The 15,627-nt window shown below is 43.9% G+C and overlaps 1 protein-coding gene across 2 annotated transcripts in view; it reads right to left on the minus strand.

The window, feature by feature from the left end:
* Positions 1–7,060: 7,060 nt before the first annotated feature.
* The window catches only part of LOC132104566 (F-box/LRR-repeat protein 19-like), a 34,787-nt gene continuing 26,220 nt past the window's right edge, over positions 7,061–15,627 (minus strand). For both annotated transcript variants that reach the window (XM_059510131.1, XM_059510129.1), the window contains exon 11: positions 7,061–7,471. In XM_059510131.1, the coding sequence (XP_059366114.1) occupies positions 7,314–7,471 (158 nt within the window). In that variant the 3' untranslated portion in view covers positions 7,061–7,313. The remainder of the gene's footprint in view (positions 7,472–15,627) is intronic.

Consider the following 15,627-nt stretch of genomic DNA (forward strand, 5'->3'; position numbering starts at 1 on the left):
TTTAAATATACTCCGAAAAGTATTCATTACCCCAAAAAATTACTCAAGTAAATGTAACGAAGTAAATGTAACTCGTTACTACCCACCTCTGATCTTAAAATCCCTTAGTGAACAACCGACACAAACAGGCAAACATTATTCTCTAATGTTTAACCCAGGGAATAGAATAGCATTTTATTCGGCAGTGGAACATGCACTGGCAATCAAACTATGAATACTAAAGCTTTGATAAATAGATTGAGGAACATGCTCAAAACTATTCTTTATTCACCGTTTAATTTCCCTTTTAAATAACTACAGTTTAGCTCCGTTCAGTGAACGGTGACTGATAGTCAAAAACGTTTCAAGCAAGAAGATTCAAACAACCACATACTAAACATTAATATGAATCCTTAAGCTATTAAATAGTTATTAAAAAGATATACACAAAAAATGACTAGAATCATGATAGTCAAATGTGTGGGTTTCGTATATGATATGGAGTTAAGCAATGGACTGATATTCATTTATAAGTCTTTTTGAGTTCATTTTGGTGCATCTACATCTGTATAAGACAGTTCCTGTGCCATTCTCTGACATAAAGATGTTCTGTGGAGACCAGAGGTTAAAAGGTCCCCTTAAAGGAATTTCAGTCTGGTTCTTGTCTTCTAGGTAGGGGAAGTCAATTGAAAAATCTTGTGATCATGATTACTACAAATTTGACAATCTCTTCTCTGAATTGAAATTCTTCTCCGAATTGTCAATAATTGTTCTAATGGTGTTAATGTTAAAAGCTGTTCTGTGAAAGATTTGGTTGGTTATCTTGCTTCAGACTGTGGTGCTGGGAGTTGATTTATAACATCCTGTTGCCTTTCTGTGGATTTCGTCTCATGTTTCCACCATCCCGATCAAATCTTTAATTTGTCTGGTTCGGGTCTGATATGCTACACCCAACACCCAGGAGCTTTTGGATGTTGCATCATTTATTGACCCTTGGTTCAAAACACAGTATAGCAGTGAGGACAACATCTCTGCCATCAAGACCTGACCGAAGACGGAAATGCTAATATCAGCAAGACATACACAGAACCATGTTAATACTTGTCACACTCAGGTTCACTCAAACCACTCAAGAAGATGATGAAGGTAAAATTATATTTAATATACCACACAGAAGGTAAATCCACAAGAAGAAGGCTTAGTACACATGAAAACATAGATGAGATCTGACCTACACTCAAATGGTTGATTCTATGCCCTGTGGTCACATAATTCTATCTGTAAACTCTTCTACTGCTTGTTTGTTTGCAGATCTGCTTGTCCTATCATGTCTTCCTTTTTGGATTTGTCTGTGGATGAGCAACTTTTTCAGTTCAATAATTTCACTACAATAATTTTCTGGACTCAGTTGCCCCTTTTAACACAAAAAAAAAAATTTAAACTTCAGATGAAACCATGGCTCAATAATTCTACTAGAAGGAGATGGAGAGACGATGAGCCAGGGAGATGGGGAAGTTCTGGAGGGCCAAGGCGGAGCAAATGGCTCAGGTGACTGTGGCATAGGTGGGGATCCGAAAGGCCACGGTGTAGCCAGAGCGACAGAGGACCAAGGTGAAGCTGGAGGGAGGAAGGAGCCTATTGGAGCTGGCGGGACGGATTGGCACGGCGCAGTCGGTGGAGTGGAGCCCTGAGGCGATGGCAGGTTGACGACTGACCAAGGCGGAGTCATAGGGACGAGGGAGCCCAGTGGGGCTGGTGGACTGACAGGTCACGGCAGAGAGGAGGGAGCCAGGAGATTGACAGACTCGTGGCGAACCCACATCAGAGATGGTGGGCTGAGGATGAGCCGAGGGGCTGACAGGGGACAGTGGAGGTGGGGGTGAGGAATGATGAAGAGGGGGTAGGGGAGGGAGACTTGGTGGGAATTTTGAGCAGTCCAGGGATTCAGAGATGGTGTGCTGTGCCAGAGATAAGGGAACGATCTCCTTGGTCAAGGCAGGACAGACAGATTGCTCAGGGTAGATAGACAGTTCAGGGCAGACAAACAGTTCGGGCATGACCTCCAATGTTGTGATGGGGCAGACAGATTGCTCAGGTATGTTAAATATATCTAATAATTATTTATTGCTTTTGTTGACTAATACAGAACATAAAGAGCTTTAAAATATTGCATATAAAATAGCAATATTGCAAAAAAAAAGAGAAAAAAAGAAAACAAGTCGATTACAAACCCGATTCCAAAAAAGTTGGGACACTGTACAAATTGTGAGTAACAAAAGAATGGAATAATTTACAAATTTCATAAACTTATATTTTATTCACAATAGAATACAGATAACATATCAAATGCTGAAAGTGAGACATTTTCAAATGTCATGCCAAATATTGGCTCATTTTGCATTTCATGAGAGCTACACTTTCCAAAAAAGTTGGGACAGGTAGCAATAAGAGGCCTGAAAAGTTAAATGTACATATAAGGAACAGCTGGAGGACCAGTTTCCAACTTATTAGGTCAATTGGAAACATGATTGGGAATAAAAAGAGCCCCACGGAGTGGCAGTGTCTCTCAGAAGTCAAGATGGGCAGAGGATCACCAATTCCCCCAATGCTGCGGTGAAAAATAGTGGAGCAATATCAGAAAGGAGTTTCCCAGAGAAAAATTGCAAAGAGTCTGAAGTTATCATCATCTACAGTGTATAATATCATCCAACGATTCTGAGAATCTGGAACAATCTCTGTGTGTAAGGGTCAAGGCCGGAAAACCATACTGGATCTTCGGGCCCTTAGACAGCACTGCGTCTAGGGTTGGGAATCGTTAGAAATTTTCCAGTTCCGGTTCCACCTAACGGTTACGGTTCTGATTCCGGTTCCATTAAAATCATTAAACAATTATTAAGAAATAGTGGTAAGGAAAAATGCACAATACTCAACTACTCAATGCTCAATACTGTTTATTACTTACTGTCAACTTAATTTAAAGGTTGGCAATGTCAAAATGCAACATATATTACAGTGTACAGATCTTCATAAGTAGGGTGGGGTATTTTTAGAAATTTTCTGGTTCGGCTTCTGGTTTCATTTAAATGAACTATGTTTTTTTACTATTTTACCTTCACTGAATGTAGCGTTGCTGGAAGGTAGTGAGTAACGTTGAGTAATGCTAGTCCATCAATCAGCATGTGTTTCAAAGTTGATGTTTTTTACACTATCAATAACGTTTTGCTTTTCAAGCAGGAATAAGCTTGTTGGCCAAATAGTCCCTTGAGGGCTGAGACACTTGTTAATTTACCTTATTTAATGAAATATAAACGGTTAAACTTAAACATGTATACACACTCTCCATAAAGTCCCTATTTTACAAATAATAATGCAGTCAGGAGATGGTGTGATGCAATGAGTGGTTTCCACATTTTTAAACATTTAAAATGCATTAAAATGAATATTATCTATCACTTTGTTTATCACTCTTGAAATGACCTGTACACTAAATAATCTAACCCTCATACTTGCATAAAAAATAGCAGTCTATTTATTTAGAGGTCCAAGTTGAAGCCAGTATGTATATTAATGACAATATGGGACAAATATAATGTAATTTAGTGGCGGCAGGTGCAGCGCGCTGCCGTTAGATGTACAGTCAGACAAAACGATGTGCAGTTATAAAAGGCGCGAGTGCACATACAGTCGTGAGAAACAATGTGTTCGGCAATTAAAGACGGGACAGCGCAATGAGTTTGTGGATGTGCGTCATTGGAATCAATGTGCTCAGTAATTAAAGAGGCAGGGAGGCGTCTGTTATTCGGATCGTGACATCCTTTACAGGAAACGCTGAATATTCAGAACACCGGCGCAGGGCTGCTCACAGCGCTTGGTCACGTGTAGCACCAGAACCGTTTTCGGAACCGAAACATAGAAATTGCTCACGGTTCCGGTTCTTTTCCAAGAACAAAGAACCGGTTTTCGGTTCCCATCCCTAACTGCGTCACATACAGGAATCACAACTTGGGCTCAGGAATACTTTCAGAAAACATTGTTGGTGAACACAATCCACCGTGCCATTCACCGTTGCTGGCTAAAACTCTATAGGCCAAAAAAGATACTGTCAATGTCCTCGTCGTCGTCTTGTAGTTGTTCCATTCATGACAACATATGCTCTCCACTTCTGTTGGCATCTCACATCACTTGCTACTAAAACACCACCAATTTTGAAGAGATCTCTGTCTCTCTGAGGCTTGAAGACGTGCTGCTGCAGCGGATCGCTCCTGAGTACTTGATCTGTGTATTCTGGTTCAAATAAATATGGTTGTGAAAGATATTCAACGTTGTCTATGGATATATTGAAATCGTCTTCCATTGCAATTTCCTGTACGTCTAAATATGTTTAGATCTTCACAGTGAAAGGTAACACTTCCAGAATCTGTGTAAACAATGAGAGACGTTCATGCGCGAGAGATCACTTCCGGAGCTTTCCGCGCTTGCGCAGACTAAGCCAGAGCGCGCAAAAGTGACATCAGGAATTGTTTAATTTGGACTCCTCTGTGCATGATCTTTGAGTTGGTGACCATAGACCTCCATTATATGAGTCACAGACAAGAACAGTTTGACCTAAAAATATTCAAAATGGGAAATACTGCAGAAACAAAGACACCTACATCTTGGAGATATGTAGACATCTGTCATTTTTGTCCACAGACATGTCAACAAACGGCAACATTATAAAGTAAATGAAATGTAAATAAAGCAGCTACATAAAACATTTGACCCTACAGCTCCAAACTCGGTCCTCGAGGACCAGTATCCTTTAGAGTTTAGCTCCAACCCTAATAATACACAATTGAACCAACTAATCAAGCTCTTACTAGACACACTAGAAACTAGTGTAAAGGCCAGTTGGAGCTAAACTTTTCAGGACATTGGCCCTCCAGGATCTAGTTTGGAGACCCCTGTCCTTACAGAGTTGTTACTTTGCACATGCTTTTAGATCATTACCAATAATAATGTAAAATAATGTATCTTAGAATAGGAGATATGCTGTCTCTCACATCACATACATTATCAGTAGTTAAGTATGAGGTCTTGAAGCGGATTCTTTTTTTTTCTCATTTGGACTCTGTCTTGACTTGGACTCGAACCTCTTTGGACTCTGTCTCGACTAGTCCTGGTCTTGACTAAAGCTCTACCTTTACTGGTATGTTCATATTCAAACTCTACACATGATTGGCATTAGGGAGCTTTTATTCAGATGGTATAAATTAAGTTCAACATGGTGTGCCCAATTTACTCACTGCATCTGCAACAGTAGTTTTCTCTCAAAAATGCAAGTGAAATCCTCACATTGTTGAGCCCTGAAAATGACAATTAAATGTTTTTTTTTCGGTTGGCAGGACACTCAAGTATTTCAGTAGTGTTTGAAGCACATTGAGTAAAGAAAATCAAAGTAAATAAAAACAACCCCCATTGTCTTTATTTAATAAGACATTTTACAGTAGTCACTCTTACAGTACAGTAGCTGCCTTGTTTTTCTTTTTCCCTATTGTTTCACATATTCTATCACATGGATCAATGCAAAGGAAGAAATATATATATTTATATATGAACACCCAAAACAGGAAATTTTGGCAAGATATTACAATAACATGATTTCAGCCCTGTGCATTCAACAGGTTGAATGTTTGGTTCGTACATGTCAATTCAGTTTGGTGGGCTATGAATCTGCAAAAAAACATGGTCGGATGGAAGATGAACCGTATTGACGTCAAGTTCTCCAACTTGAATTCTTCTTGCCGATTCCAGAAAAACTGCCAACTGATGATCAACAACTCAGTGTTCGATATGTTACTATAAACCGCACACAGGTATATCCCAATGTGCAAGAATGTCTTTTAAATGCAAACTGCACTGAACAACAACAACAAAAAACGTAGCATCTACATTGTCATGGTCATTTTTAGGGGCCGCTGTTTGTCGACTGCCATCAAACACTTTAAACTGCCAAGTATTGGACCCAATACTGAATAAAAGTGTGCAAGGAATACAGTCAGTGAAAGGTGTCGACATGCATCGTATTGTGGAAGGAAGCAGCTGAAAAGATTGTTTTGGAGGTTCCCTGGTAAGGGCTCGTTAATTAGTTCAACAGAGATGATGGAACTGATGATGGCGACATCAGTCCAGAACATGTGAGGAGCTTCCCATGAGTCTCGACTGTTAAAGCCTAGCGAGACCCTTCCTGCTCAGAGCAGCTTGTTCAGAGAACCATTAAAAAACAGAATGGCAGGTGAGAAGCGGCTCAGATGGAAGAATGCATATGCAGAGTATGTGTGGTTAGTCTTTTGAGTGATAACACTGAATATGGATGGAAACACCAACTGTTTCATTCTCTAATACGTTTTCAATTAATTGGCCACAAAGCATTTTTCTTCACCGTTTTCTAACCAAGAGACTTTTCTCCATATCTGAGCTCGGACCATGCCAGATTTAAAGGTGAGCAGCTTTAACGATCTGACCGAACGACAGCAAACCAATCCAAGTGATATGTGACTAGCGTTAGCGAAGCTCTGTGAAAACCTTCCCAGCCCTGCAGGAATCTACAGCGAGACTCAGAGCAAACACAGCTCAGAGCAGCTTCTCAAGCCTAGCGTGAAGCGTTGTGTCTGAAGTGTAGCAATGAAGAGGGCAAGGACAGAGGATGGTGAAGAGAAGGGCATCACCCAACCCTAAACACGGTTCACACCTTCAAAAAACTAATCCTCAACCGTGAGCGAGTATCAAGGAACATGTAAAACACGTCTGGGACACCTCACCCCAAAATCAAAGTCAAGCCTGATTTTAGGACCAGAAAGATTTTTAAGCACATTTCCTCCTGACTCAGAACCTCATGACAGTCAGTGAGGACTCAAATCTAATGTAAAATGTTGTTGAAGATTCATAGGGACCTGGGGGTTAAATGTGCTGACGGGGAATGAAATCATACAGTCATAATGCAGAAAAACTCTCAATGGTCCCAAACTGGGCTTTATTTTAGTGAACACCTCTCATGACTGACATGGCTGGGTTTGAGATGACCTCTCCACAGCAGGACAGAGTCAGTGTTCCCAGCAGGCACAGAGCTGAGCTGGGACCAGGGGTCAGGGGTCGTGGGGGTCATTTACAGTCAACTACTAATCTGTACACACACTCATTACTGGTACGGAATATCTATGTGGAATTAATGTCTCCATTCACAAATGGTTGATCCAGAAATAAAAACAGAACAAAAAAAACAGCAAAGTGTCTCTGATTTACAATGTTCTTTCCTCTGACACTGTGTTGTGGTAGTGTTGATGGTGGGCAGAAGTCTAGCTGTTCTTGAGCAGGAGTCTGTCTGGGGCCGAGGGGAAGCAGTGCAGCTGGCAGACGTCAGGAGCGAGGAGGTTGCAGGAACGCAGGTCCACCGTCTGCAGCGAGGCACAGCGGCGCAGCAGAGGAAGACACTGCTCCGTCACCTTCACACAGCCTGAAACACAGACACAGGTCACACACACAGGCAAAGAGGACATCTGAGAAACAGACACAGGTCACACAAACACAGACAAAGAGGACATCTGAGAAACAGACACAGGTCACACAAACAGACAAAGAGGACGTCTGAGAAACACAGACAAAGGTCACACACTCAGGCAAAGAGGACATCTGAGAAACAAAGACACAGGTCACACACACAGACAAAGAGGACGTCTGAGAAACACAAACACAGGTCACACACACACAGACAAAGAGGACATCTGAGAAACACAGACACAGGTCACACACACAGGCAAAGAGGACATCTGAGAAACAAAGACACAGGTCACACACACAGACAAAGAGGACATCTGAGAAACACAGACAAAGGTCACACACACACAGACAAAGAGGACATCTGAGAAACAGACACAGGTCACACACACAGACAAAGAGGACATCTGAGAAACACAGACACAGGTCACACACACACAGACAAAGAGGACATCTGAGAAACAGACACAGGTCACACACACACAGACAAAGAGGACATCTGAGAAACACTGAAACAGGTCACGCACACAGACAAAGAGGACATCTGAGAAACAGACACAGGTCACACACACAGGCAAAGAGGACATCTGAGAAACACAGACACAGGTCACAGACACACAGACAAAGAGGACATCTGAGAAACACAGACACAGGTCACACACACAGACAAAGAGTACATCTGAGAAACACAGACACAGGTCACACACACACAGACAAAGAGGACATCTGAGAAACACAGACAGGTCACACACACAGACAAAGAGGACATCTGAGAAACACAGACACAGGTAACACACACAGACAAAGAGTACATCTGAGAAACAGAGACACAGGTCACACACACAGACAAAGAGGACATCTGAGAAACACAGACACAGGTCACACACACAGACAAAGAGGACATCTGAGAAACAGACACAGGTCAAACAAACAGACAAAGAGGACATCTGAAAAACACAGACACAGGTAACACACACAGACAAAGAGTACATCTGAGAAACACAGACACAGGTCACACACACACAGACAAAGAGGACATCTGAGAAACACAGACAGGTCACACACACAGACAAAGAGGACATCTGAGAAACACAGACACAGGTAACACACACAGACAAAGAGTACATCTGAGAAACAGAGACACAGGTCACACACACAGACAAAGAGGACATCTGAGAAACACAGACACAGGTCACACACACAGACAAAGAGGACATCTGAGAAACAGACACAGGTCAAACAAACAGACAAAGAGGACATCTGAGAAACACAGACACAGGTAACACACACAGACAAAGAGTACATCTGAGAAACAGAGACACAGGTCACACACACAGACAAAGAGTACATCTGAGAAACAGAGACACAGGTCACACACACAGACAAAGAGGACATCTGAGAAACAGACACAGGTCAAACAAACAGACAAAGAGGACATCTGAAAAACACAGACACAGGTCACACACAGACAAAGAGGACATCTGAGAAACAGACACAGGTCACACAAACAGGCAAAGAGGACATCTGAGAAACACAGACACAGGTCACACAAACAGGCAAAGAGGACATCTGAGAAACACAGACACAGGTCACACACACAGACAAAGAGGACATCTGAGAAACACAGACACAGGTCACACACACAGACAAAGAGGACATCTGAAAAACACAGACACAGGTCACACACACAGACAAAGAGGACATCTGAGAAACAGACACAGGTCAAACAAACAGACAAAGAGGACATCTGAGAAACACAAAGGTCACACACACAGACAAAGAGGACATCTGAGAAACAGACACAGGTCACACACAGACAAAGAGGACATCTGAGAAACACAGACACAGGTCACACAAACAGGCAAAGAGGACATCTGAGAAACACAGACACAGGTCACACACACAGACAAAGAGGACATCTGAGAAACACAGACACAGGTCACACAAACAGGCAAAGAGGACATCTGAGAAAGCACAGACACAGGTCACACACACACAGACAAAGAGGACATCTGAGAAACAGACAGGTCACACACACAGACAAAGAGGACATCTGAGAAACACAGACACAGGTCACACAAACAGACAAAGAGGACATCTGAGAAACACAGACACAGGTCACACAAACAGACAAAGAGGACATCTGAGAAACACAGACACAGGTCACACACACAGGCAAAGAGGACATCTGAGAAACAGACACAGGTCACACACACAAAGACAAATAGGACATCTGAGAAACAGACACAGGTCACACACACACAGACAAAGAGGACATCTGAGAAACAGACACAGGTCACACACACACACAGACAAAGAGGACATCTGAGAAACACAAACACAGGTCACACACACAGACAAAGAGGACATCTGAGAAACACAGACACAGGTCACACAAACAGACAAAGAGGACATCTGAGAAACACAGACACAGGTCACACAAACAGACAAAGAGGACATCTGAGAAACACAGACACAGGTCACACACACAGGCAAAGAGGACATCTGAGAAACAGACACAGGTCACACACACAAAGACAAATAGGACATCTGAGAAACAGACAAAGGTCACACACACACAGACAAAGAGGACATCTGAGAAACAGACACAGGTCACACACACACACAGACAAAGAGGACATCTGAGAAACTGACACAGGTCACACACACAGACAAAGAGGACATCTGAGAAACACAGACACAGGTCACACAAACAGACAAAGAGGACATCTGAGAAACACAGACACAGGTCACACACACAGACAAAGAGGACATCGGACAAACACAGACACAGGTCACACACACACAGACAAAGAGGACATCTGAGAAACACAGACACAGGTCACACACAAAGACAAAGAGTACATGTGAGAAACCCAGACAAAGGTCACACACACAGACAAAGAGGACATCTGAGCAACACAGACACAGGTCACACACACACAGACAAAGAGGACATCTGAGAAACACAGACAAAGGTCACACACACAGACAAAGAGGACATCTGAGAAACAGACACAGGTCACACACACAGACAAAGAGGACATCTGAGAAACACAGACACAGGTCACACACACACAGAGGACATCTGAGAAACACAGACACAGGTCACACACAAAGACAAAGAGTACATCTGAGAAACACAGACACAGGTCACACACACACAAAGAGGACATCTGAGAAACACAGACACAGGTCACACACACAGGCAAAGAGGACATCTGAGAAACACAGACACAGGTCAAACACACAGGCAAAGAGGACATCTGAGAAACAGACACAGGTCACACAAACAGACAAAGAGGACATCTGAAAAAAACACAGACACAGGTCACACACACAGACAAAGAGGACATCTGAGAAACAGACACAGGTCACACACACACACAGGCAAAGAGGACATCTGAGAAACACAGACACAGGTCACACACACAGACAAAGAGGACATCTGAGAAACACAGACACAGGTCACACACACAGGCAAAGAGGACATCTGAGAAACAGACACAGGTCACACACACAGGCAAAGAGGACATCTGAGAAACAGACATAGGTCACACACACACACACAGGCAAAGAGGACATCTGAGAAACAGACACAGGTCTCACACACACAGGCAAAGAGGACATCTGAGAAACAGACACAGGTCACACACAGGCAAAGAGGACATCTGAGAAACACAGACACAGGTCACACACACACAGACAAAGAGCACATCTGAGAAACAGACACAGGTCACACACACAGGTAAAGAGGACATCTGAGAAACACAGACACAGGTCACACACACACAGACAAAGAGGACATCTGAGAAACAAAGACAGGTCACACAAACAGACAAAGAGGACATCTGAGAAACACAGACACAGGTCACACACACAGGCAAAGAGGACATCTGAGAAACACAGACACAGGTCACACACACAGGCAAAGAGGACATCTGAGAAACACAGACACAGGTCACACACACAGACAAAGAGGACATCTGAGAAACAGACACAGGTCACACACACAGGCAAAGAGGACATCTGAGAAACACAGACACAGGTCACACACACAGGCAAAGAGGACACCTGAGAAAAAAAGACACAGGTCACACACACAGGCAAAGAGGACATCTGAGAAACACAGAGACAGGTCACACACACAGGCAAAGAGCACATCTGAGAAACACAGAGACAGGTCACACACACAGGCAAAGAGCACATCTGAGAAACAGACACAGGTCACACACAGACAAAGAGGACATCTGAGAAACAGACACAGGTCACACACACAGCCAAAGAGGACATCTGAGAAACAGACACAGGTCACACACACAGGCAAAGAGGACATCTGAGAAACACAGACACAGGTCACACAAACAGACAAAGAGGACATCTGAGAAACACAGACACAGGTCACACAAACAGACAAAGAGGACATCTGAGAAACACAGACACAGGTCACACACACACAGGCAAAGAGGACATCTGAGAAACAGACACAGGTCACACACAGACAAAGAGGACATCTGAGAAACACAGACACAGGTCACACACACAGACAAAGAGGACATCTGAGAAACACAGACACAGGTCACACAAACAGACAAAGAGGACATCTGAGAAACACAGACACAGGTCACACAAACAGACAAAGAGGACATCTGAGAAACACAGACACAGGTCACACACACCGACAAAGAGGACATCTGAGAAACAGACACAGGTCACACAAACAGACAAAGAGGACATCTGAGAAACACAGACACAGGTCACACAAACAGACAAAGAGGACATCTGAGAAACACAGACACAGGTAAAACACACAAAGAGGACATCGGACAAACACAGACACAGGTCACACACACAGGCAAAGAGGACATCTGAGAAACAGACACACGTCACACACACAGACAAAGAGGACATCGGAAAAACACAGACACAGGTCACACACACACAGACAAAGAGGACATCTGAGAAACACAGACACAGGTCACAAAAACAGACAAAGAGGACATCTGAGAAACACAGACACAGGTCACACACACAGACAAAGAGGACATCGGACAAACACAGACACAGGTCACACACACAGGCAAAGAGGACATCTGAGAAACACAGACACAGGTCACACACACAGACAAAGAGGACATCTGAGAAACACAGACACAGGTCACACACACAGGCAAAGAGGACATCTGAGAAACAGACACAGGTCACACACACAAAGACAAATAGGACATCTGAGAAACAGACACAGGTCACACACACAGACAAAGAGGACATCTGAGAAACACAGACACAGGTCACACACACAGACAAAGAGTACATCTGAGAAACACAGACACAGGTCACACACACAGACAAAGAGGACATCGGACAAACACAGACACAGGTCACACACAGGCAAAGAGGACATCTGAGAAACACAGACACAGGTCACACACACAGACAAAGAGGACATCGGACAAACACAGACACAGGTCACACACACAGGCAAAGAGGACATCTGAGAAACACAGACACAGGTCACACACACACAGACAAAGAGGACATCTGAGAAACACAGACACAGGTCACACACACAGACAAAGAGGACATCTGAGAAACAGACACAGGTCACACACACAGACAAAGAGGACATCTGAGAAACAGACACAGGTCACACACACAGACAAAGAGGACATCTGAGAAACAGACACAGGTCACACACACACAGGCAAAGAGGACATCTGAGAAACAGACACAGGTCACACACACAGGCAAAGAGGACATCTGAGAAACACAGACACAGGTCACACACACACAGGCAAAGAGGACATCTGAGAAACACAGACACAGGTCACACACACAGACAAAGAGTACATCTGAGAAACAGACACAGGTCACACACACACAGACAAAGACGACATCTGAGAAACACAGACACAGGTCACACACACAGACAAAGAGGACATCTGAGAAACACAGACACAGGTCACACACACAGACAAAGAGGACATCTGAGAAACACAGACACATGTCACACACACAGACAAAGAGGACATCTGAGAAACACAGACACAGGTCACACACACACAGGCAAAGAGGACATCTGAGAAACACAGACACAGGTCACACACACACAGGCAAAGAGGACATCTGAGAAACACAGACACAGGTCACACAAACAGACAAAGAGGACATCTGAGAAACAGACACAGGTCACACACACACACAGACACAGAGGACATCGGACAAACACAAACACAGGTCACACACACAGGCAAAGAGGACATCTGAGAAACAGATACAGGTCACACACACACAGACAAAGAGGACATCTGAGAAACACAGACACAGGTCACACAAACAGACAAAGAGGACATCTGAGAAACACAGACACAGGTCACACACACAGACAAAGAGGACATCGGACAAACACAGACACAGGTCACACACACAGGCAAAGAGGACATCTGAGAAACACAGACACAGGTCACACAAACAGACAAAGAGGACATCTGAGAAACACAGACACAGGTCACACACACAGACAAAGAGGACATCGGACAAACACAGACACAGGTCACACACACAGGCAAAGAGGACATCTGAGAAACACAGACACAGGTCACACACACAGACAAAGAGGACATCGGACAAACACAGACACAGGTCACACACACAGGCAAAGAGGACATCTGAGAAACACAGACACAGGTCACACACACAGACAAAGAGGACATCGGACAAACACAGACACAGGTCACACACACAGGCAAAGAGGACATCTGAGAAACACAGACACAGGTCACACACACAGGCAAAGAGGACATCTGAGAAACAGACACAGGTCACACACACAGACAAAGAGGACATCTGAGAAACACAGACACAGGTCACACACACACAGGCAAAGAGGACATCTGAGAAACACAGACACAGGTCTCACACACACAGGCAAAGAGGACATCTGAGAAACAGACACAGGTCACACACACAGACAAAGAGGACATCGGACAAACACAAACACAGGTCACACACACAGGCAAAGAGGACATCTGAGAAACAGACACAGGTCACACACACACAGACAAAGAGGACATCTGAGAAACACAGACACAGGTCACACACACACAGACAAAGAGGACATCTGAGAAACAGACAGGTCACACAAACAGACAAAGAGGACATCTGAGAAACACAGACACAGGTCACACACACAGACAAAGAGGACATCGGACAAACACAGACACAGGTCACACACACAGGCAAAGAGGACATCTGAGAAACACAGACACAGGTCACACACATAGACAAAGAGGACATCGGACAAACACAGACACAGGTCACACACACAGACAAAGAGGACATCTGAGAAACACAGACACAGGTCACACACACAGGCAAAGAGGACATCTGAGAAACAGACACAGGTCACACACACAGACAAAGAGGACATCTGAGAAACACAGACACAGGTCACACACACACAGGCAAAGAGGACATCTGAGAAACACAGACACAGGTCTCACACACACAGGCAAAGAGGACATCTGAGAAACAGACACAGGTCACACACACAGACAAAGAGGACATCGGACAAACACAAACACAGGTCACACACACAGGCAAAGAGGACATCTGAGAAACAGACACAGGTCACACACACACAGACAAAGAGGACATCTGAGAAACACAGACACAGGTCACACACACACAGACAAAGAGGACATCTGAGAAACAGACAGGTCACACAAACAGACAAAGAGGACATCTGAGAAACACAGACACAGGTCACACACACAGACAAAGAGGACATCGGACAAACACAGACACAGGTCACACACACAGGCAAAGAGGACATCTGAGAAACACAGACACAGGTCACACACATAGACAAAGAGGACATCGGACAAACACAGACACAGGTCACACACACAGGCAAAGAGGACATCTGAGAAACACAGACACAGGTCACACACACAGGCAAAGAGTACATCTGAGAAATAGACACAGGTCACACACACAGACAAAGAGGACATCTGAGAAACAGACACAGGTCACACACACAGGCAAAGAGGACATCTGAGAAACACAGACACAGGTCACACACACAGACAAAGAGGACATCTGAGAAACACAGAC

The sequence above is a fragment of the Carassius carassius genome, chromosome 25 (genome assembly GCF_963082965.1).
Source record: "Carassius carassius chromosome 25, fCarCar2.1, whole genome shotgun sequence".
Classification (NCBI taxonomy): domain Eukaryota; kingdom Metazoa; phylum Chordata; class Actinopteri; order Cypriniformes; family Cyprinidae; genus Carassius; species Carassius carassius.